Raw genomic sequence first — 23467 nt, forward strand, 5'->3', positions numbered from 1 at the left:
GAGTATAAGACATAAGATAGGAACCTCACTAACACTTCTCTATTTATATAAAATTTAGATGAACACTCAGTCACACTAACGTCATCTGCAAAGTTTCAAACTGGCACTTAAGTCTGCCGAGCCTTTTGCAAAAGCACTTAACTTCAGAGCCAGCCTCAGACTCCGAGCTACTAATTTCATTTGAAATGCAGCAGTGGTGAAATTAGTGAGGGGGGGGTTTGATTTCAGCTCAATGTCTCAATGAACAATGTGATGAGCAAAAGCTTGAGTAGAATCCAGGTAGGTTAGTTGTGTTGGTTTCAGCAAAAGGCAGAGAAGAGCAGAGCCACCAATAGGCATCTAGATGTAAAGCTCAGGAACAGAGCGATCTCTCCTGAAGTAAGGAGGGATGCCGGGAGGGAGGGGAGAGGATGGAGGGGAGGTAGGAAGTGAAGGGGAATTGGCAGGAAGGGAAGGGGAAGACGGGGGAGTTAAGGGAAAAAGTGTAGAAGTGGGAGGAGGAAAGGAGACATATATTAAAGAGGGAGAGGGGGGAGAAGAAGAAGAAGGAGAGGGGAAAGGAGGAGAAACAGGAGAGGGTGATGGATGGGTGGTGGGAGGAGATGAAAGAGGGGGAGAGGAAGGAGCAGACATGTAGAGGGAGGAGGGGGGAGAGGGAAGAGAGGGGGAGGACTGAACTGTAGGAGAGACAGAACGGGGAGGAGGGCAAAGAACAAGAGGAGGAATAGAAGATAGGGAGGAAGAGGGAGGAAGGTGACGAGGGATAAACGGAGGAGGAGTGAAGAACGGGGAGCAGCTAAACGGGCTTCGGGGGGAGGAGAGAAGAGTCGGGGAGTAAGGCAAATTGAAGATGTGAGGAAGAACAGGAGCGATGGGCAGGAGGTAAACAGGAGGTGTGGAAGGGGGAGACGGAAAGTGAAAGATGGAGGCAGGAGAAGGGACAGCAGGAGAAGAGGAAAAAGAGACAGATTTGATATTGGGATAAAAGAGGGGAGAGGAAGAAGAGGTAGGTTTAGAGGAGGAGTGAGGGAGGAAATGGATGGGAGGAGACATTTTAGGACAGAGGGGGAATGTAGGAGATCTAAGAAGTTTTGGAGCTACTCCAATAATCACAGTTCACACGGAGAAAACAAAAAAGATGCAGAACTGTTAGATGAGACTTGGATGAAAAGACAGACACAGCATGTAAAAACCAAACAGGTTATTAATGTGCACAAAGACAGTGAGATGGAAATATGAATGACGGAGGCAGAATGTTTCGGAAGCTGCAGAAGCAAAGATACGGCTCCTCAGAATCATGGGATTGCTTATCTCGCTTGACAAGCAGAGCAGACTTCTTAGTCAACAGCAGCAGTAACATCTTTTGGAAGAGCTGGAGAAACATCCATACTGAATGATGTCCACTCCATATATTTCTCAGACCAACTTCTTTCAAAGAGATACAGTTTTTACATTTTTAAAGTCACATTCTGGCTTTGTTGGGGATCTAAGAAGTCAAAAGTTTGTTGAGCTGCAGATCCATTTACACAGAGAAAGAAAGAAGGTGTAGGATTGAAACAGGGAATGCGGAAAGGCAGGATCGTAGCCAAGACCAAATTCAAACACCAAACCCTCTAAGAATTCTGGTGGAGAAATACTACGTCCCTTGCCATAAACAGTCAAATTAAAAGCTGAATCAGCCTTTTAAAACCCATCATGTGTAATATGTGTATAATTGTTGAATGTTAACTCCTTCTAAGGCCATTAAAACAAACATTCCCAGAGATAACACTCAGGACATGACCTCGGTGTCCTTAACAGAAGCTCAAGTGCTGTTAAATGGCTGTGAGGATGCTAATGCTAAAGCCTGCTAGTTAGCTGATGCTGTCCAGTTAGTGCTGTGGTAGGCAGGAAAGAGAGGCTTAAAGGATATTCTATATTTCTCTTATTGTCAACAAAATTTTGTACTACACTGTACTACACACTACACTGTAAATTTCACAAAGAACTTTGGTACAAAAGTTCAGAGGTTGTGATATGTAGCGCAACAAGCTAGTGAAGCTCTGTAAATAGAACTGCGTTAGTCTTTGAGCCATTTCCAAACAAACTAACGTGCCCAGACTCCTCATAGTGAAGGAACATATCACCCAGTGCAGAGGTGTGGCTCATTGACATGTTTTTAATAGTTTTTTGGACAATAATGGAAGTCTACAGCACAGAGGACTAAGATATATCAGGCTTTGGATGTAAGTTGGATCAGTCCATTGTTGGTTTGGTGTTCTCAATGTTCTGTTGACAGTAAGAAAACTATAGAAAATCACCAGCCTTATCCTTTAAGATTGGTAGCTTCCTGCACAACTTCAAGTTCAAGCTGTAGGCAGAGGGCGCTGTTGCACTGCAGTCTTATACTAGTCAGCCTGAGTTACAGCAGCAGCTCAGCAGGGAGGGAAAGAGCAGAAACAACTGGATCCAAAAGCAGTCATTTATCAGAAGCTGTTGAAGTTAGCAAAAGGTAGCCATTGGTGGGAGTTAGCTGGTTAGTGGTGCTTAGCGTTGGCAGGGGAATTTGCTGTAGGAGTTAGTCACTCGGAAGCAAGAAGAGGAAACAGGAGGAGGAGGAGCAGGAGGAGGAGGCAGGGAGTCTGCTGGTCTCAAAGCAGCTGAAGCTACGGTGGAGCGTAGAGGCTGAGAGGCTCGGAGGAACCCAGGAGATGACAGGTACAGTACAGCTAACAGCAGTGACACAGAAGCATAATTATAGACTGTACACAAACAAAAAGGTGTTTCATTTTCAACTCATCTGTGAGTGTCATGTGGGACAGAGAACACACCCTGATCGACATGTGCAGTGCAAAACACACGTGGACACTCATGGACATGTTGAAAAAGCTCCACCTATTTGAAGAGCGTTAAAAGTGTACTCTAGTGAGCGAACAACGTCAGAGCAGGCAGCCTCTCACACAAAGCCATAGCCATGCACTTCATTCAATCAAACACGGACTTCACTTTAAGTCATATTTGCTTCACTGTTGATTCTTGAGATGAGACCCATTTCAGACTTTTGTCTAGAAGTGTGCCTGGATAACATTGGCTAATTCTGTAGGTTCAGCTACTTATTTCTGAAGAGAATTAATTTGATTTGATGGGGCTCTTTGTTTCTATTTATCTTAAATTACAAACCTTAAAGGGGACATATCATGCACATTTCAAGGTTTTATTTTATGGGGCTTTACTGGAATATCTTTACATGATTTCTTATTTATCTTATACTGGCTGTTTATTCAGCCCCTCAGTTTAGCCTCTGTCTGAAACAGGCCGTTTTAACTCCTGTCTCTTTAAGGCCCCCCTCCCAATGAGCCCACTTCTGTACATGTTTGAGCCTGAATCTGATCCAAAATATGCGAGTGGTCATCATGAACAACCCGTGGAACAACCTTAGCAATAAACACTGCAGAACAGATGGCCGTTTGGGCATGTGCAAACAATCTGACGTCATGACGAGCAGGAAATAGAGGTAACTTTGCAAACGGAGTGTTCCGAGCAGGCTGAAGCCCTGGCTTTTGACTTGCAGGGCGCATTTTTACATACATTCACTTTGAGTTTTGGACCTTTGTTCATGTTTAACATGAACATCTGACATCATAAAAGTTTAAAAATAACAGAAATGAAAAAACAGCATACATCCCCTTTAAATTAATGCACCTCAATATTTCAGTCACTGATGTTTAGATAACACATCTTTATGTTATCCAATGAGAATAAACAGAGCAACTGTTCACCCTGGAAAAACATCGCCATAATGGCAAAGATTTCACTTGATGTCAAAAGGATGTTTGAATATATAAGATTATGAGAGGATTGTTAACAGGCCTGATAACCAGAGGCAGGAATATTTCATACTCAACTATCTGGAACAAAAGGCACATTGGTGTCAAAGTTCTGAAATGGCCCTCACTGGGACTGTCAGCATCAGAGAATACTAGTAGCTGCCACATTTAATTTTCATTAATGAGGAAAGAGAGAAAGGTAGAAGGAAAGAGAAAAAGTACTGCTTGAAGCAAGCATGCCATTTTTGTAAATTGGTTGTTATAATTATGTTTCTATGTATTTTCCGATAGCATATTACACAATTTGACAAAAAAAGTGTGTTGGAGAGTTTGAATTGAAAACTTATAATGTAGCATACACATAAACATAACTATTGATAAACCAAATTATGAACCGGTGCTCTAACTAAGAGACACAGATTCATTCAGGTGCATGCTTCAGAACAGTTTACAAAAACAGTCACACATACTAAAAAAGTCTCATGCACCCAAAATGGTACAGATTTTCCTGTTATGCATTTAATTAAAATCATTAATTTTGGATGTGCTAAGAACACCTTTTAAAGGTTATTTAAAAAAAAATATAGATAATCACCCAAAATCTATCACTTGCCATTAATGTTCCAATGACTGCGTGCTACAAATGAATTGCACTCCTCAGTGTTGGAAAACTCACAAGCTGACTGGGGTGACTGCTTAAAAAAAGACAACTCTAATGCTATTATTACCTGTTGGTCCATTAACTGAGATTGGCTCAGTGAACCCACTGGAGCATTAAGTGATTTTGGTTAAATGCTAATTAACTTGCATTGGTTCTGTATTTGTTTACACAGTCAGGTCTGACTATCTGGCTGAGTGAGGAGGTGAAGAAGGGTGAAGGGATAGACTGAGAGATAGACTGAGAGTTCAGCTAGGGTGGGCTACACTTTACCATCGGACTGATCCGGGAATACTGCGTTATCATCGGCAAAGCAGCGTGTGCCTGAAATGTTACCGTAGTCAAATATGGGCCCTTCCAGCAAAGTCACAATATCCAACCGATTGATCTTAGTCAGCACCGCAGTTAAAGCATCCGCTAGAGGGGAGAGAGACAGACAAATTACATGACAGCTAATTTCAAATGTCATATTGTAACACTACAAAACATTAATTAATTAATTATATTGATTCATTTTTAAATAAACTATAAATAAATATATGATAATGTCAACGAGGAAAAGAAGACATGCATATGAATTACAATGGATATAATACAGACACACACAAACACACATGTTGCTTACTTGTGGCGTTTTTACCGTCCCTGTGCACCCATTTCTTAAGGAGCATGAAGCTCTGTGCTGTCAGGGAATTGGGGTTCTCCACTCTGATGAAGTTGATCTCTTCCACAGAGAAATCCATCTCCCTGGCCAGCTCTGAAACAGCATCAAACACCACAAAACACTTGTTTATCCTGAGCAAATAACACCAACACAAGGCTTTTTTTTTGTAGCTCAGGGGGTACACCAGTACAAAAGAATGATGTACCGTCAATGAGGTAGTGTGATTTATCATCCATCAAGAGGTGTGTTATGTGTTATTCAATTGCTGAAAGAAAAGACATAAACTCGCAAAAGAGTGGTACAGTGCACAAAATACCTCCACAAACAGAGAAGCTTTAGAAAACAGTTAGCTGATGAAGCTGCTACCTGACATATTGATGTGATATAAACAAATTGATGCTACAGATATGTGTAGAAATGCAGGGAAAACAATAATGAGCAATAAAAGATATATGTTGAGTGTGGCATTTTAGATTTCAGGTCTGCAATCATAACCAAATGACATTTATCTTCCAACAGATGTCTCAAGCTACATTTGATTGCTTATGAAACATTAGACATATTATTATGTGATGAAATTGTGGCGCTGAAAACATCACCATGATTTGTGTCAATACTTTTGTTGTCATTTATTTTCTTCGTCCTAACTAGTTTGTACTCATTCGCTAAATGATTGTAACTGCCAAACACAGTCTAAAGCTAATGAAGTAGTGAAACACTTCTTGTACAGACAAGCCATATGGGCCATAAATTTAAAACCATGAGAACATAATGTTCAGTGGAGCTACTTGTTCACTGCAGCTCTGCAACATGCATTAAATATGGATTAGATTCCTTTCCTCTACTGAGCACTCAGTCAGTCACTGCACTGGAGAAAAAGGCACACCACTACAACTATTCACACTCGTACACACTAAAGACAGACGCCTGTGAACACATGATTGCAGTGCATTTGCACACAACACCCACGCAGACACATGCAGGCAGGCGTGGGGCAGTGCTGCAGTGCAGGTGGTCAGGCTTGGACTAAACTGCAGAGGCCACACCCTTATCACTGCTCGCGTACAATATTTATATAAAATCATCTCGCTCTTCCTCTTAAAAACACTCAAACACAAAGATGCATGACACGGTAGAATATAAATATATTGTTATACAAGCTTTTTGACATTAAATTCTGATACATTTATTCCTGTATTTTCACCCCTGCCTGCTCCTAATATGTCTCAATAACATGAGATGTTTAAATTTTAAAAGATTTCTAAAAGTCACACTGTAAAGTTTTTATGATGTGCCTACTTGGATGTTATGTCGCATGTGTATTGTTGTTATGATGTGTGTGACTTTAAATGCCACTGCAGTACTGCTCAGACAAGATGTTTTTATATCATATGTCCACCAGATGGCAACAAACACTGTAAAACTAATAGTTTCAGAGTTGGACACAATCCGGCTGATTCATTCACATGTGGGTGTTCTTTAAAATTCATGATAATCATATCCAGTGTATATCACTGAACCGACTGCATACATCATAAGCACAGAGAGTTTTAGTCTCTGATTGAATCCTTTAAAGATTGAGATGAAACTGATTTAACACCAACATTGCAGCTACGTCTCCCTTTCATATGCATTACTATAATAAATACACAATTCTTGCATTGTGTCATGCTTGTTTTGGGCTGTATGTGTTTGTGTGTGTCTTACCAAGTGTGTAAAAGTGAGGTGTGTGTGTGTGTTTAGGCTCACCAGTCCAGCTGAGTCCGAGGTGGTCGGCTACTATTGCCATACGGAGGTCTGTTCTCTCACAGGGACTCTGAGGGCCTGTGCGAGGAAGCAGGGGAGGCCAGGACACAAACAATTAGTATGTGATATTATGACAAAAAATCTAAACAAATTAATTAAATGTGGTCCCAAGAAAGAGACACACAAAATGGCTCCCATAAAAACGGCCGCAGAGGGGAGCATGACAATTAATAAAAGAAACGGATTGGGATTGTGAACTGAAAGTTTGTCTGTTGCAGACTCAACTAAATATGATTTGATTGTTATACCTATTTGACACCTACTTAATTAAACAACATCTTTGTCTCTTTTATGCCATTTTCTGATAAATGTAGCATTCATATCAAACCCAGTAGTGTTGGTGATAAAACAAAGACTAACTTTAGCTCACCGTCCCAGGTCTCACCTCTGTAAAAAAAAAAAGAAGCTTTTCTGGCCAAACTATCCTCAATGATGCAGTTTGAGGAGTTGTCTTTTGCTTATGTTTTACAATGGACAGTAGGGGCTATAGGGCTATATTATATCTCATGACTTTGAATCATTAAACTTCGTGAAATTACCGTATTCCCTCTAGATGAGACACAAGACCATCTGCACTGATTTTTAAACACAAATGAGGACAACACTGTACTATTATAGGCAGAGCAAGTGAAACATTAACACAACTAGATAGCAGTAACTACTTTTTTGCTAGAACTATTAATGCATATCAGCAGATAAAGTAGAATCAAAAGCATGAGGATCTGTGAGGCCAGAAAAGGAAAAACAAAAATCATACTTTAATACCAAAATGTTTGATGTTCAGTAGAATTCGTATTAGTAGCAAGAGTTCAGAGTATAAGAGTTTTTGTATCACGTCACTAACCACAAACGATCTACCATCAGGCAACATTCCCTCACACTGATAAAAGCAATTTATGGCTTCAACTTGAAATCAAAAGTCATCCAGCTGCATTAGCTTTCCCACCAGGTTGCAAATGACTGACTACACTGACACTCTGTTGTACAGCTGACATGCCATTTGATTGTCAAGTTTAGCCAATGAATTGTTTTTCACAGTGTTCTCATACAGCAAAAGCACCACCAAAAGATCTACAAACCAGGCAAGCAGACCAAAACAAACACAAGATCATATTTCCCCCAAATAATCATTTGTATCTAGGTCTTAATCATGTCTACAGTGGAGGTGAGTGGTGTTGTGTCATGTGGGAGGGTGGGAGGCTAACTTCATCTTTAGTGTGAAATGAAACTGAGGATGTGTGGTAGCCTGTAATGCACTTTTAACTCAGCCCTTCAAGTGTTTGCTGATATTACTGAAATTGTAGCAACCTGTAGCACAAAGACATACCCAAAGTCTGTTGTAAAGCTCTTAATACTGTAGCTGGTCATTATTTTGATGAGGTAATTGATCCAATGCCATAGCACATTTAATGACACCCCTTTCCCTAACATTTAAAACATCTAACAGCATGAAATTATGCTATCTACGCTAAATAAATTCCCCTGCTTGATCCTAAAACAAATTTTGGGTATAGCTGATTCTGTCATCGATTCTCCGTCTCTTAACCTTAAACCTCCATGTCTTAATTAGACAGCACAGGACACAGATAACAAGAATGACAGGAAAAAGTGACAGCTACACTTGCATCACATCACAAAGCACCCACAACAGCTACATGCATCTTATAGAGAAAGATATATATATATATATACAGTATGTAAGGTATAACAAGGGTTTAGAAAGAGTTTACAAACTAGTCTCGTTCTCCGTGACAGGAGCCGTGATTGGTTGATCAACCTGACTCTCCTTCTGCTCATGCGCCTTCCCTCCAAGTGTCCGCCTACTTTTCCTCCTGCTCCTCCTCATCCTCTCACTGTTGGCCTGCTCAACCTCAGCTCTCACATCTCTAGCAGATGGTGTTGATGTGGTGGTGCTGGTGGAGGTGGAGGTAGAGGTGCGTGAAGGGCAGGAACTTCTAGAGGCTCTAGATGGCTCTGACAAGGAAGTGTTCCTTGTAGTGCTGAGGCTGCAGCTCTCTTCATCCTCAGTGGGCAGTGTTTTCCCTTCTAACTTTGTGTCAGCCTCCTTGGGAGTGGTTTGGTCCAAAAGGTTGGCTACCTGGCCACTGACAGACCGTTTTGTAAATTTATCTGGGGCCACTGCACTGCTTTTTCTCAATTTCCCATTTGTGCTACTTATACCTGGGGTTTTGGCTAAACTATATCTGTGTTCAGTGCTAGATCTGCCTTTAGTTAGTTGTTTATTACCCATGGAAGTTCTAACACTTCTATCACTGACCTTGGATTTGGGTTTAACCTGCTTCTGCTCTCTAGAACAAGAGGAGGATTTCATGGCTTTCATTACCGGGATTTTAGATTTAGGAAATAAATTCGCAAAAGGGTCCAATCTTTCCCTGACTTTATGCATTGCATGTTTCCTGACTTTTTCTTGTGCCTTGTCTTTCACTATTGGTCGACTTTGACTGCATAGTTTGTGGCTGTGCACCCTCACTGGTAACCTGGACTTGCATATGTGGCGTTTGACCTCTTTGGCTCCTGTGTTTGTTATTGCTACATTAGTAACAACCCTGCCTTCCCTACTGTTCTCCTCTAGCTGGCTGAAGGATGCTTCTATCCTGCCTACCTCCTGCAGAGTGGGTCCTAAAGAGGACAACAAATTGAACACAATACTGCCAGTCTGAATGACATCTGAATGGACATAATGGAAGTCAGGGATGGTGCTACTGGTATTGCTGCTCCATGTTTGGGGATTGCTAATCTGTTGTGAAGGTGCTGAAGAAGAATCTGTGCTTTGGTAATAAGTGTTCGGACTTTCTTGGGTTCTATCCAAATAATCTTGTTGTCTAAAATAGCTGTCTGTCATGTCTGATGTATTAAAATGAGAATAATCTGAATAGTTTGAGGTTACAGAGTAAGAACTATCTACATTTTTTCCTGAGGTTATGTCATTAGAATAATCAAAGGTGCCTGTTCCTCTACATTTAGAATCGACATTTGAAACTTCAGAGGTTTTATCATATGACGACCTGAATCCAGTTCTAAAAGTGGAGAATTTAGGCTCAGTGTAAGTTGAGTCTCTGCATGAGCTGTAACTGCCAGCTGCATTTGATATTTCTAGTTGGACAGTAGTAGTCTGTACAGAGACTTGAGGGATTGTAAAGGTGTCTGTGGGATCCTGAATATTAACCTGATCCCCGCCTTTTAAGGAAGCATTTCCCTCTGAGTCCCTGACCCTGTACCTGCCCGCCGAGTAGTAATGCTCACCAATCTGAAAAAACTGGAGCCTCTCCTCCACCATGTCCCTCTTGCTCATGTCAATCGCACCACTGCGTGTCATCTCAAACATCTTCCCTTCATGGAAGGGGAATGGGTTTGGCTCGCTTGTCGGCGTGCTATCGTCCGTTGGTGTTCGGGCTGGGGTAGTGTCTGGTGTTGTGGCCTGAGACTGGTCATCGACTGCCAGTCCAAAAGGCTTAGGCTCACCATTGCTTCCCCGTGTCCCTCCCATGTCAACAACTTCTTCTTCTCCACCTTTACTGGGCCAGGGGTCAAAGTCCAGCCCTTTAGTCGCAACAGTCTTAAAAGGAGAGTTAAACTCCTCTTCTAACTTATAACTAAAGTAAGTGTCTGAAAATCCCTCTTTCTCTGAGAGTTTTTGTTCCTGACTAACCCCATCTTTACTACCATCATCAGGTTTTCCACCATTTGAAAGGGTATCTTTTTTGTCAGTTTCCTTTTGACATTCCTCTGGGGTTTTCTCCTCTTCAATAACTTCAAGTTTCGTCTGGGGGAAACATCGGTCAGGGGACCTAAATGTGTCTGATGCCCAGACATCTCTCCGGCTGTCTGGAAGGCCAAACAGCCTTAAATCTGCCTGCTCGCACAGGCCATCATCCTCATCCTGAAGTTCATATCCATCTAGGGAGTCTATCTCTGTTGCATCAGTGTCATGAGAAAATTCAGCCGTTGTGGCTATTGAACAGTCTGTTATGGATTGGTCATTTCCATTTTGTTCATATTCATACTCATCTCCTTTTCCATTTGAACCATTGGAACCATTGGAGCCGTTGGAGCCATTGGTCCCACCATTGAGTTCTTTGTTGTTTCCATTTTTGTCGTTTCCATTTTTGTCATGCTTTTTTGATTTAGATGCCTTTTCCTTTTCCTTCTCCCTCTTCTTCCCCTCCTCCTCAGGAACATTGAAAGTGAATTTCTTACAGGGTATTGGTTGGAAGATTGACTCCTCATCGTCATCTTCTGCATTTGATTGACTGTCTTCCCCAGGGGACACCGGTGACGGGGGTTGGATACGTATTATTGGTTCCATAAGAAGATGCTTGTCGTGTTCTTCCTGTAAGTTTACCTCCATCATTTCTGTCTCAGTTTCTGATGAGGCACAAGAGCCTTTCTTCTCTGTGTCTGAAATTTCTGAGGCCGAGTCCAAAGGAGGAGGGGGAGGGAACTCAATATATGCAATACCTTTGTCTTTTGAGACTTCTTGCTGCTCCTGCCCTGTTATGTCATCATACCTGCCATTGATTGTGGTTTCTTGCAGGTTGAAATTATTTGTTAATTCCTGCTGGTTATCGGTAATTTTAGTTTCTTGCTCATTAGCATTAGCAAGGTCTGCTTGGGCTGCATGAACACTAATATTGCTTTCTGTTAGGGCCTCTTTAAAAGACAAACTGACTTTGCCTTGGTCATCTTCCTCTGATTCCTCGGAAACCTCCATGATGGGGCTGGGTTTCCCTGTCAAAAAATCCATGAAGCCATCAGGGGTTCTGCATGTGAGATCATAGCTGACCTCCTCAGAGCTGGGGGTCTCTGGTGTAATGGGGCTTTTCCCTGAGCTATCTATGAAAGAGACCTGTTCTAATGTGTCATCATCAGGGCTTATGGGACTGAGAGCTGAGTTTGATTTCTGTTTGACTGAGTACACTGCCCCTTTGGCTTCCCTCTCTGCCTGCCGGCCCACCTGGACACTGACATAAACAGGTAATGTTTTGATGCCTTTGAAGTTCTCTTTGGTTGTTACAGCAGCTGGAGGGGTTATGACTTTCTCCAGCGTTTCTCTAGGGCTGGGAAGGTTATTGAAGTTGGCATCTTTGGGGGCATTATCTAGAATTTCAAAAGTTAGATCTTCATCTGTTTTTGTTGGGGATGTCTCAAGGATTGTCTGTATTTTGCTCTTAGATAATGTAGGTATCTGTGATGGTTTAGTTATTGTATGTTTCTTTGTGAGGTCACTCTCTAAAGTAGAAGGCGGTGTTCTTACAGGAATTTGAGATTCTGTCTTTTTTCTGAGGTTTTTGTTTAGTGGTTCCTCGCCATCTTTTCTCTGTACCTCAGTTGTTACCTCTTTGGAAGCAGACTCACTTTTTGTGACCTGTTGGTATTTTTTAGCATCACTGTCTTTGTCTAGTAGTCTAGCTGTGTCTTGAATGACAGGTGTCTGAACTTTCTGACCTTTATTGCTTTCTTTAATTTCACTAGAATGGACATCTTTCCCTTTAGTAGTGGCTTTGTCAGTCTCAGGTTCACTGATTTGTCTTTTGTATGGCAGCTTGTCTTCTGTCTGTTTTTGGGCTTTAGATGTTGGTTTACTGCTGTCTGTGGCAGCACTTTTGTCCTTCTCAACATCCTTTTTAGGGCTTTCTTCCTCTGATGTTTCAGATACTTTTGACACTTTTCCTCCTGCAAATAACTGATAAACAGGAAGCTTGCTCTCCTGTAATTTCTTTATTGAAGGTTTTGGCTGCACTGGAGGGGGGATTTTGGTTGGACTAGACTGACTTTGTTTCTGAGCCTCCGATTCAAACTTCATCCTCACGGCACTGACTTTGGATGTTGATTTTACATGAGCGGGAGAAGGGGGCTCAGACACACTGGTCTTATCCTCACTGACATGGGACAGCATGCTTTTCTGGGGACTGCTTGGTAAGCTAGAGCTTTTCTTTTCAGTTGTTGTGGTGCTGCCAAATATTTTACCAACAGAAGGCTCCCTGAGTTTGCTTTTACTGAACCCCTCTTCTCCTGCCTTAGGTTTCTGTTGTGTTTTCTCAGGGCTACTACAGGCTGAGCTAGGCCAGGACCTGGGCTCCTTTGGCTCTCGTCTGACAGGCTTTTTCTCAGGGGACTGCAGCTCATCATTGAGCTTCTCTGTTTTGTCACGGAAGAACTGTGATACCTCACTGAGTTTTTCTTCAGCTTCCTTTACAGTTTGGTCCACCCTATCCTCATAAAGAAGCTTATCCCTGCTCCTGTCATGTTTATCCTCTGTAAATCGCATCCAAACAGCATGTTTGGGGCTGCCCGGTTCTGTGGAATAATGAAGCACTGTCACCTTATCAAACTGCGATGGATCATCCCTGTGCAAGAATTTACCTGATTTAGGGGACCCATCTTTTGATGACTTAGAAACAAACTCTCTTTTGGGGCTGCCATGCTGCTGACTCATGCTCTCAGTACTACGGCTACCACTCTCCTCAGAAATTAGGTGGCGGTTTTTGTCAGTCACCATTGCTGAATCCTCTGTGTCAGAGTGAGACATCGATGACACATCAAGTTTCTCTGAGAGGAGCATTTTCTCAGCAAACCTATATGACTCGCCTCTGATCTCTGACAGCTCATCATCACAATATTCTATGGAGTGCTGGCTCAATAATTTCAGGGCTTTATATGAATCATCTGCCATCAGCTGGGCAGAGCTTGGGCGACTGTCCTCCTCCTGTGACACTGGGGTGTTTACACGAGAAGTTTCCAGGAAGGAGGGCAAGGATTCTTCGGCAGTAAGCTCCTCTTCTTCCTGTTGGACCTCATCATAATCAGTAAATTCCTTAATTCCACGGTCCCCTTTGTAGAGATAAAGCTCAGGGTGTTTCTTGGTTTCCCTGATAATAACCTCAGTCGGCTCTACTGTGCTGTGGCCCTTTTCAATATGAACCTCGATTATTCTTTCAACTTTGGGCTTGGATTTAATGTCTCTGTCAAGAAATCTAGGAGTCAGTTCATCACCTTTGACAGAATCCTGGTTAGCTTTGTGTTCAAAAAGGCCTGCTAGATCTTTAGATGGGTCTCTACCTGACTGGAAAGCTTTCATGATATCTCTAACTGACATACCTTCCTCTATCATCTCTGCACCATCAGTCAGTTGGGGCTTGTGATAGACCATTCTTGTGGTAGTAGTAATATGAGTTTCCTCTTTAAGACACATGCTTTTGTTCATCATGTCCTCTTCTGGCATTTTCTGTAATGCTTTGATGGAGCTTGATGAAGCAGCATCTGACTCTATAGAGGGAAGAGCAGATGCAGTTTCCTCCATGAGGACAGGCTCACAAGGATCATCAGGCTGCTCATAGCTCCTAATGTGGACCACCTCAGTCCTGGTCTCAGTTACGCAGGGAGGGATGGGTGAATCTGTGAATAAAGGTTTAGGTCCTGTACTCTCTGCACTCTGAGGAGCAGAGGGTGTCTTTTCGCTCCTGGTCTCAAACCCGCTGTCTGACAGGGGACTCTTATCCTGCTCATGAGACAGGTCCTCGGGTGATTCCAAAATAGTGTCCGTCCCCTGATATGATTCAGCAAGTTTGCTTAGGTCCTTCTCTGAGGGAGACCTGAGCATGCCTGAGACTGGTGGAGGCATTTTGAGTTTGTGCTCCTGTATTGACATAGATGGCTTGAGAACACGTTTCTGTTTCTCTTCACCTTCCTTTTTTGCATCCTCCTCATACCTACATTTCAACTCTGCCATTTTTGAGAGAGAGCTAGCACCAATGTCATTTGTTAAAAAATCCACTACTTTAGCCAACTCTAAGTCTTTGCTTGACATGGACTGGTGCTTGAGCAGCAGTGTGTTTTCATCTAAAGGAGGGTAATAGTCTGAGAGGGCACTTCTTTGTGCCTCCTCAATCTCATCTTGAGAAAATTCCTCCCATTCATCCTCTGAGGCTCTCTCTTTAGCTGAGATGGCCTTACCTTCACTCATGATATCTTTCTGTAATATCTCACTGACTTTCACTAAATCCTCTTTCACTTTCTCCACTAGAGTAAATGGCTCCTCATCCTCCAACTTGGTCTCTTTAGGTGTACCTATACGTGATGTTTGGACAGTTTTAGCTGCTGTCGGTGTGTCTGTCTGTAGGATAGCTGTCATTCTGATTAAATCCTCTTTCATGTCCGCTACATCTTTTAGTATCTCCTGGTTGGAAGTTGCAGTTGGATGGACAATGGGTGGTGTGATAAACGGAGGAGATTTCAATTGGGAATTAATTTTTGATGTGGTAACACAGGAAGACAAAGAGGAAGGAGACAAAGATGAGGCACGAGGGGAATCGGGCAGTGCCATTTTGAGAGATCCTGGCCCAGGTTTGACAGGGGTCTCTGGGATGACGTTGGCCAATGAATACACAGGTGCAGTCACTGTACTAGATGAAACAGCCAAGCTGGGGGAGGCACCTACAGATCTCAGAGAACCATAAGCAGAGCTCGCTGGCGCAGTTCTACGTGAGGAGGATTTAAGAGTGCCATAGCCTGACACAGAATATGAGTCTATGGCTTCATTTATGGCTGCACTGACACCAGATGTTGCTGCCTGGGTGGTGGCTTGGATCCTCTCCTGAAGGCTGCTGCTTCTCTCCGAGAGAAGGCGAGAAGAAGGGGAAGATGGCGTGGAGGAGGGGGATGGATATTTAACAGGTGAGACAGATCCATTCATCATGGACAATTCTGAGGAAGGAATGGTTGTCTGCCCAGTTGAGGACAGAGACGGGAGGGATGACCGCCCTCCTCGGGATGAGAGTGTTGAATCTACAGAGGTTTTCAAAGAAGACAGGCTGGAGATGGTTTTACCAGACGAAGGGTAAGGTCCCTCTGCATCTGTTGCAACTGTGGACCCATATGTAGTTTTAAAAGGCAGATTAGAACTGTACATGTTGTATGGTGTCTTTGGTGATTCTGGAGCAGTAACAGGAACTGATGACTTCTCTGGTATATAACCATTTGGTATTGAGTGAAGTGGGGAAGTCCTTGATGTGTATGCTGAGGCAAGGCTTTTGATAGATGCTGGATCTGTGGCAGATTTACATGGGCTTCCAGAAGACACAAGACTGGCAGACGCCTGGACAGGATACTGACCCTGCTGGACAACTGTTTTAATGGGTGAAGGCATAGTCCTGTAAGACCTGATGGGGGATGAGGACATTATCTCACTAACTGATTTAACTGGGGATGACTGGGTAGGTGGTGGTGGTGGAGCTCCCAGGGTGACTTTGGTAGGTGCAGGACATGCAGGTGATGGGGAGAAGGGCCAGGTAGATTTCAATGGAGAAGCAGCTGGTGAGCCGGCCGGTGAATCGGTAGAGGTGAGGGAACCCCCCACTCCGATGGGCCTTGTTTGGCCAGGGACGGTAATAGGAGCAGTCGACCATGGTGGGTAAGGTCTGGTTGGAAAGACAGGTTTGTGAGAGTAACCAGCAGGCAGTGTTCTTGCTGTTGTGCTTCGCTCGACTGCTGTTTCTTCAGATGAATTTGTAGAAATAATGATGAAGAAGGAATGGAAAAAAATAATCAAAAGAATGTGGAATAGTAAAGGCAACAAAAAATTATGTTGGGGAAGGAAGAGAAAAAATGTGAAAGAGATCAGAGGAGGGAAAGTTGGTCAGTGACGCAGTCCTGGTATTAAGGAAGGAAAAACAGTAGTTTTATGAAGCGCTGAGATAAGATATTTGAGTACTGATTGAAGATGGAGTTATAAACAGACACAGTTGTGCTCCTGAGTGATTCAGGATTGGTAGATGACTCAAACGATAACAACAGCAACAACAACATAATGAATAAACTGAACAAAGCACATACAGCAGCAAAGTAAAATTCCAAAGACACTGGCGTAGACTCACAACTGACAACAGAAAAATGGCAAGACGAATGCACCAGGATTAACACAAAAACAACTTCTCTCTTTGGACTTCAGATGTTCTAATCGGCGTATGGATTCTTGCTCTAATTTCAATCCGCTTTTTGAAGTGCCTTTTATCTGTTTGGTCCAAAAATTATATAATGACAGATTTCCCAAAGATAATTTAGATACTATGATACACTAGAGCCAAGGGTTGCAAAAGTTTCCATTTTCCTTTTATTATATAACAAATATGACAAAATGTGTTCTCCAAGACTAAAGTTTTGGCCCATTTTGTCATGCAAGATTGATAAGAATTGGTGACAAGCATTGTGAAAAACTGGGGGAAAAAAAAGAAAACACCTGAAAGAAAGCCAAACTCAAAACCTCCTAACATGCATGTTTGTCCCACGAAAAGCTGCTACATCATCACAAAGCCAAAAGAGCTTTAAACTCAGAGGGGACAAATGAGAAGGAAATACAATTTTTCTTTGACCTCCCTCCCAAATGCCTTATAACATTGTGTTGGTAAGTCAAAGAAAGATTTCAGTGTTGCTGCATTTGGACTGAAACTCAGCAGTGATAATCAACCAAACAAACCCAGAAGTACAACTCACAATGTGGGCAAGCACAGCACATAAACTTAAAAACCACTCATTGACCCATGCAAAAATATGTACCATGTTGTAAACAAGCATGTGGACAGTGCATGTCATGTAAGGTGAGAAATATGCATTTATTACATTAAGTATGGTAAGTCACATCTATCTACTTACTTATACTTATCACGCATTTTACAGGTTAATTAAAATTGTTAATAAACTAACTTATCCACGGTAATTGGCATTATTATAGTCATCAAAGGGTTTGTTAGTGAAAATGTCAAACTCACTCAGTGCAGGCTCGGCCAGATAGCTGTAGCGCTTACGTAAGGCTAGAGATGCAAAGGTATGACGTCGCTCTGGCTTTTCAGTCTGCAACAATAGCAAACAACACAAAAACCTATCAGTTCTAGGTCACCCTAAATTGTATAGTGCTGCCAAATGAGCAACAATTGGACCTTACAGTGTCTAATTAAAGCAAACACAGTAGTCTGCATATTAGTTGGTATTACATAAATAACAAAGCCAATGTTTAGCAGTTACATAACACAGCAGCAAATTCTCATCTAAGAGTTTTCACTGCACTTACTGCACATTCTCTATTTTGTAAGCACTGATAGTATCACTTACAATAATTTTTACTATGCCAAGTTAGTCAAATTAGCTTAAGTTAGTCAAGATAAGGCTACAAACTATAAACTCTAAGTACTTAAAGGTGCAAATAATTGATTTTGAGGTAACGTTGATAAAGGTTAAATCTTGACTTATGGACAATATAAGTATCTTAAGTTCAAAGCCACTTGTATCACAACGCAAGGGATAAGGATTGGACATAAAACAAGTAGTTTTTCATATCTACAATATATCATGCAAAATTGAGCAGCTAAAAAGGTTGCTTTGAACAAGGAAAGCTCAAATTTCCTTTGTAGAAGCGGAAAGAATAAGGCTATGAAGAGCAGAGCTGGGCCACTATAGATCTAGCGCAGATGATAGCACATGGTGGGGAGGGTGTGGTTTACCTCATCCTCGGCATCTGATTCCATTTCCTGGTTCCCAAGATGCATTGCAGAAACAGGGGGAGTAACATAATGGAAAGCAGGGGGAAAAGAAACATCAGGGTGTGAAAAAGGAGTGATTGACAGAAGCTCCAACTTAGAAGAGAAGCCACTTTAGCAGACTCGGCAAAGACACAAAAAAAAAAACACAGACCAAACAAACAGCAAAAAAAAAAAAAGAAAGTAAAAAGCGCCAACACTCAGCAGCAAAAACAGCAAATCAACTCAAGTCACATAAAGCCAGCCTGATCATCAAAAAAAGCCTTTTGCACAAAAGCCCTCAGCCAAAAGCATGTCATCCAAATCAAAAGGTAGGTAGGAACAAAATGAAACAGCCAATGACAAGAAACCACTGCATAGATAACCAATATACATAGAGAGAAGCCTTAAACAGATAAAAGACACAGTGGCGGCAGTTTGGCCAAAGTCTTTCTCTGTCTTTCTCTATCAGTGTTATTGGGGCCGAAACTACCCTAACCATGAATATGGTTATGGAGGTGACAACAGAGAACGCTGAGTTCACGCTTCGTTACCTTTTTCACTGCAGGAAGTGTGATGTTCAGGTTGCACACGGCGGTTTGTGGAAGGCCCTTTGTGGTCTTACACTCTTTAAGGAAAGTAAGACGACCGCAAGGCTCCTGGCTGGGGTCTCTCACCTGGAGAGAGAACATTGCTTCTTTATGTACCTCATGCCTTTATAAGGTGGCAGACACTGTTGATGTACTTCAGTATGAACATGTATTTCAACACAGTACACTTGTATCTGCTAATGTGCATAATTCATGTTAATTGTTTATGGACATTTTTGCAATGTTTTCATTTAATACAGTCATATATTTCAGCACTAGACAGCAGATTAGATACTGCAGAATAGATGAAAGTAGAGCTGCAACAATTAGTTGATTAGTCGATTCACAGAAAATTAATCGCCAACTATTTCAGTAATCGATTAATCGCTTTGAGACATTTTGTAAGAAAAAATACAAAAAGATTTGACCACTTGATCCCAATTCAACACCAACTTTCCCTAACAACTACACTTCTATGATTTTGTTCTCACATACTGTACTATCTATTGACGTGTTTTTCTAATGGAGCATTTGTTGAATAATGACTAATCGAACAGCCATATTTGGACGTAATGTTAGACACGCAGTGCCCTGCTACTGTAGTCCAAATCAGCTGTGTTGTGATAAAGTGGTGCCTGATCTAGTTCACACACAGCAAGAACAGTTTTCACAATAACAGAGCACCACACGATGCAAGAGCATTGATTATAGAGTTTGTAAAGTTAATGGGTCGATCGATGACATGAGGTCATTTAGCAGAGGCAGAGGGAACTAGGTTATACCCTTCAATACAATTAACCCTGTGGACAGAGTTCATTGTACTGAAAGCTAGTGAAGAGAATAAAGTGTAAAACAGGACAGAACTAACACAATCCTGGCTATAGCACCACATTATAACAGCAACAAAATGATACTGGCTACTGCTTTTGTCCAGCATTCCTTCTTGTCCCTATTGTATCCGGTTATGAAATCCACATTGCAGCCTGAGAAGGAGATGTAATACTGTAGGTGATGGTGATGATAGAGAGTATGTTAAGGGTACCTTGACACAGAAGGGCAACCGGTTCTCCTTGAAGGCGTAGAAGTTAAGAACTAACTGCTGACCAGCTTTGGTCAGAGGAGCCAAGTTTCCATAGCAATCCACATAAATGGGCCTTCCCTCCAGAACCTGAGAGAGCGCATCAGTCAAGTAAGAACAACAGTCAGATGCAGCGACAAAATCCATCAATCTTGTAACAGAATTGCAATTTTTTTTAAGTATTCATGATAAGGTCTAGAAGTAGACCACATCCATAATACAGAGTGTAACTCTCAACAGCACTCAGCACTGCAAACTGACATGAGCATACATTTACAAATGTTTATCTCTGTCTTAATTTCCAGTTTCTTTTCTGAGCATTTTTCTTTATATGATAGTTGCAGGTAGGGCTGGGCTATATGGACAAAATCAAATATCACAATATTTTTGACCAAATACCTCAATATCAATATCGCGACGACATTGTAGGGATGACTAGTGCCTTCACAAAATATTTACACAATGAGATTTTTGATAAATAATCATCAGTAATGTGGATATAATGACTAAGTGGGTAAAGGAAAATAATAGAACTAGTCTGGTATGTTTCAGAAAATTACATCACTTTACTGTAATGCAGACCTTAAAACCAGGAAAAGACAACACTTATGCCATAACATGATATTATGATATCCAACATCTAAGACGATATCTAGTCCCATATCACAATATCGATATAATATCGATGTATTTCCCAGCCCTAGTTGCCCTAGTTATATTGGTGATTTACATAAGGTTACTGTATTGCTGGAATCATTTTGAAGCACTTAGATAACCTAGATCAGTTTAACGCTTTATAATAAATGTATTAAATATTAATAAACTGAACTGCACAAACTAAATCACCCACTGTAAATACATTTGACAACAGATTGCTTCACATTCAGTGTTTATCTGACAGTCAAATTAGAATCAATTTAATTATAATCTATGGACAAGAACTTTGTACACATACAGTATACTTTTCACAAGTAGCTGCATAATATAGCTTTATTATAATAGCATTTGCTCAATATCACATGCTGGTAATCACTAAAATAAAATTTGTTGTGTATAATGCCAAGAGAACATTTTTAGTGTGTCAAAAATAAAGTACTGCTGTAAAAACCTATAAATGTCCTGATATGGAGCTTGACTACAAATCTGTGTTGGAATATTTTTTGAAATCCCTAAACCACAGATTCTGACAGGAATAGAAAAGATAATAAACCAAACATAAATATGCACCTCTATGTCTTTGCTCCTGGCCACCTCCTCAAAGTTCTCCTGCTGCTCCAGGGTCTTGTCCACCTTGTCGTCGGTCATACAGAAGCACCTCAGTCTGGACTCCACCGGGTCATTCATCTTGGCAAACACCACAAACTTGGCCATGTAGGGCACACAGATCAGCTCCCTGTACAGCTGCGTGGCCAAGCCCACTGTCTCTGGGATCTGGTGACAGTCTGCCAACCAGAACCTGCACAAGGGACAACAAATACGATGAACATTTGAGACACAGCGATAAGCACAACAATTCAGAAAATGATAGTAAGCTGTTCAGAATAAGCATGGTGTACAGTGAAACATGCACATGTTGTGTTTCTCACCTGGCAGAAACGTTGGTGGTGAAGGAGACACAGTCATTGACGAAGGTGAGAGGTGTTGTGCCTGTGATGTCTTCCCACTGTGCTGGGGACGTACCACCTAATTGACAGTCATACAGGTAAAATCAAACATCCTGAAGATTCTTATGTGTGATTAATTTTCCTACATTTAATAATATACAGTAAAAAACAGACATATGTCATCATATGTTCTGTTTTTTTGGGGGTAATTTAAGGCCTTTATTAGATAGTGATAGTGGAGAGATGAAAGGAAACAAGGGAGAGAGATACAACAGAGACCCCTCCTACTTCAGTCACCCCCTGGACCAATTTAAAATTGTGATAATTTAGTTTTTTGTCTTTATGTCCAGTGGTTTTCAACACAGTATGTGCAACAGAATTATATCAATTATTATTCTTTGACTTTGATTTGCGGAATAATCATGCTCAGTTCCCATCATGCCTTTCAGCATATAAACAGGAAATATAACATTGCCAAGAATTAAGTTTGTTAGCTGAGGGCTACAACTTGAGCTCTGTTTGTTTACAATTTGGCAAACTGGCACCACTGAAAATACGCCAAATTAGCTATTATCTGTTCCTGTTTGCAATCTATCAATGGATGTACAGATAAATATCACTGGATTACTTTGATACTGAGGAAAACAAACAAATGTGATGATTCTCAGGCAAGTCTTGGAGCGTCTTTTTTTCTATGATATCTGAGCAGATTTAACGATGTTTATTTGCCATGCACATCAGAGATGATGTTGGATACTGTAACTACATGACTAGCCCAACACTAACTCTAATATAAACCAAGTTTAACCCTTAAACCAAGTCTAAGAGCCCTTTGAAGAAGTGAGCACCAGTCTCACTTTCCATATATGTCCTCACTCTCAAGGTCTGAAACACAAACATGTCGTCACAAAGTACAAACACACACATACCTGTAATGCTACAGAGAAGACGCAGGCAGGGAGTAGAGTCTCCTTTATAGCCATTGGTAAGACCCTCCCCTGAGAGGGGCGGGACTGGGATTGTCATGGTAATGGGCTTGTGGAACTTCCTTCTTCTGGGCTCCACGGTAACGATGGGACTGAAGGTTGCTCGGTTACCGAGAATTTTCTTCACGGTCTCGTCAGGTACAGGCTGGGCCTGGGAGGGAGGAGACGATGATGAGTGAGTGGTGTTTGTGTACCTACATGTACATTTGTGTGTATTGTTTATTGTTTATAACATCCTGTTAGCTTCTGCCGTGCTCACTGTTCTTCCTGAGTGAGAAAGATTAACAGAAACATCTATATCTCACCTGCAGTCCAACCTTGATCTTCTTGGTTAATGCCCCCTCAGGGAAGGACGCCTGAACCAATGGGACGCTCCGGCTGCACAGAGTCCCGCCCTCGGGTCCCATCTGATTGGTCTCCTGCCGGATCCGAGACACGACAGCGAAGTACTGTGGGAAGTCCTTGGTGATGATGCGGCAGATTCTCTTCCTCTCCAGCTCGTCGGGACTGTCCAGTTCTACAGGGAAGGAAAATACATGTATCGTGGTAACCCTGGGACACTGTGAATGAGGGACTGGAATTGTCATAGATTGCATCAGTTTTAACCTTTTATTTATTCATTTTTTCTACAAACAAAAACGTACGTCATCCGAATCATTTAAAAGATGCTATTAATAAATTAAATCCTACACATAAGGGCTTATTCTACCAAATAATCTATGAAAACGAAAGTCTTAACTTGTGCTT

General features: G+C 41.7%; 1 protein-coding gene and 1 long non-coding RNA gene across 25 annotated transcripts in view; one reads left to right on the plus strand and one right to left on the minus strand.

Annotated features, from left to right (window-relative positions):
• LOC121887276 (ankyrin-3-like) overlaps window positions 1–23467 on the minus strand; it is a 163207-nt gene that overhangs the window by 7614 nt on the left and 132126 nt on the right. For 18 of the 24 annotated variants that reach the window (XM_042398003.1, XM_042397980.1, XM_042397992.1 and 15 more), the window contains 11 exons: window positions 23026–23237; window positions 22664–22871; window positions 21717–21813; window positions 21358–21586; window positions 20095–20220; window positions 19017–19139; window positions 18448–18474; window positions 17719–17800; window positions 6878–6952; window positions 5090–5221; window positions 4738–4881 (listed from right to left, as the gene is read on the minus strand). In XM_042398003.1, coding sequence (XP_042253937.1) covers window positions 4738–4881; window positions 5090–5221; window positions 6878–6952; window positions 17719–17800; window positions 18448–18474; window positions 19017–19139; window positions 20095–20220; window positions 21358–21586; window positions 21717–21813; window positions 22664–22871; window positions 23026–23237 — 1455 coding nt within the window. The remainder of the gene's footprint in view (window positions 1–4737; window positions 4882–5089; window positions 5222–6877; window positions 6953–17718; window positions 17801–18447; window positions 18475–19016; window positions 19140–20094; window positions 20221–21357; window positions 21587–21716; window positions 21814–22663; window positions 22872–23025; window positions 23238–23467) is intronic. The other 6 variants (XM_042397982.1, XM_042397990.1, XM_042398004.1 and 3 more) reach the window with 3 other exon arrangements.
• Window positions 646–23147, plus strand: LOC121887278. Its single transcript, XR_006092951.1, has 4 exons — window positions 646–2697; window positions 6872–6992; window positions 21724–21832; window positions 23067–23147. It is a non-coding gene; the product is annotated as an uncharacterized LOC121887278 (long non-coding RNA).

The sequence above is a fragment of the Thunnus maccoyii genome, chromosome 20 (assembly GCF_910596095.1).
Source record: "Thunnus maccoyii chromosome 20, fThuMac1.1, whole genome shotgun sequence".
Taxonomy (NCBI): Eukaryota; Metazoa; Chordata; class Actinopteri; order Scombriformes; family Scombridae; genus Thunnus; species Thunnus maccoyii.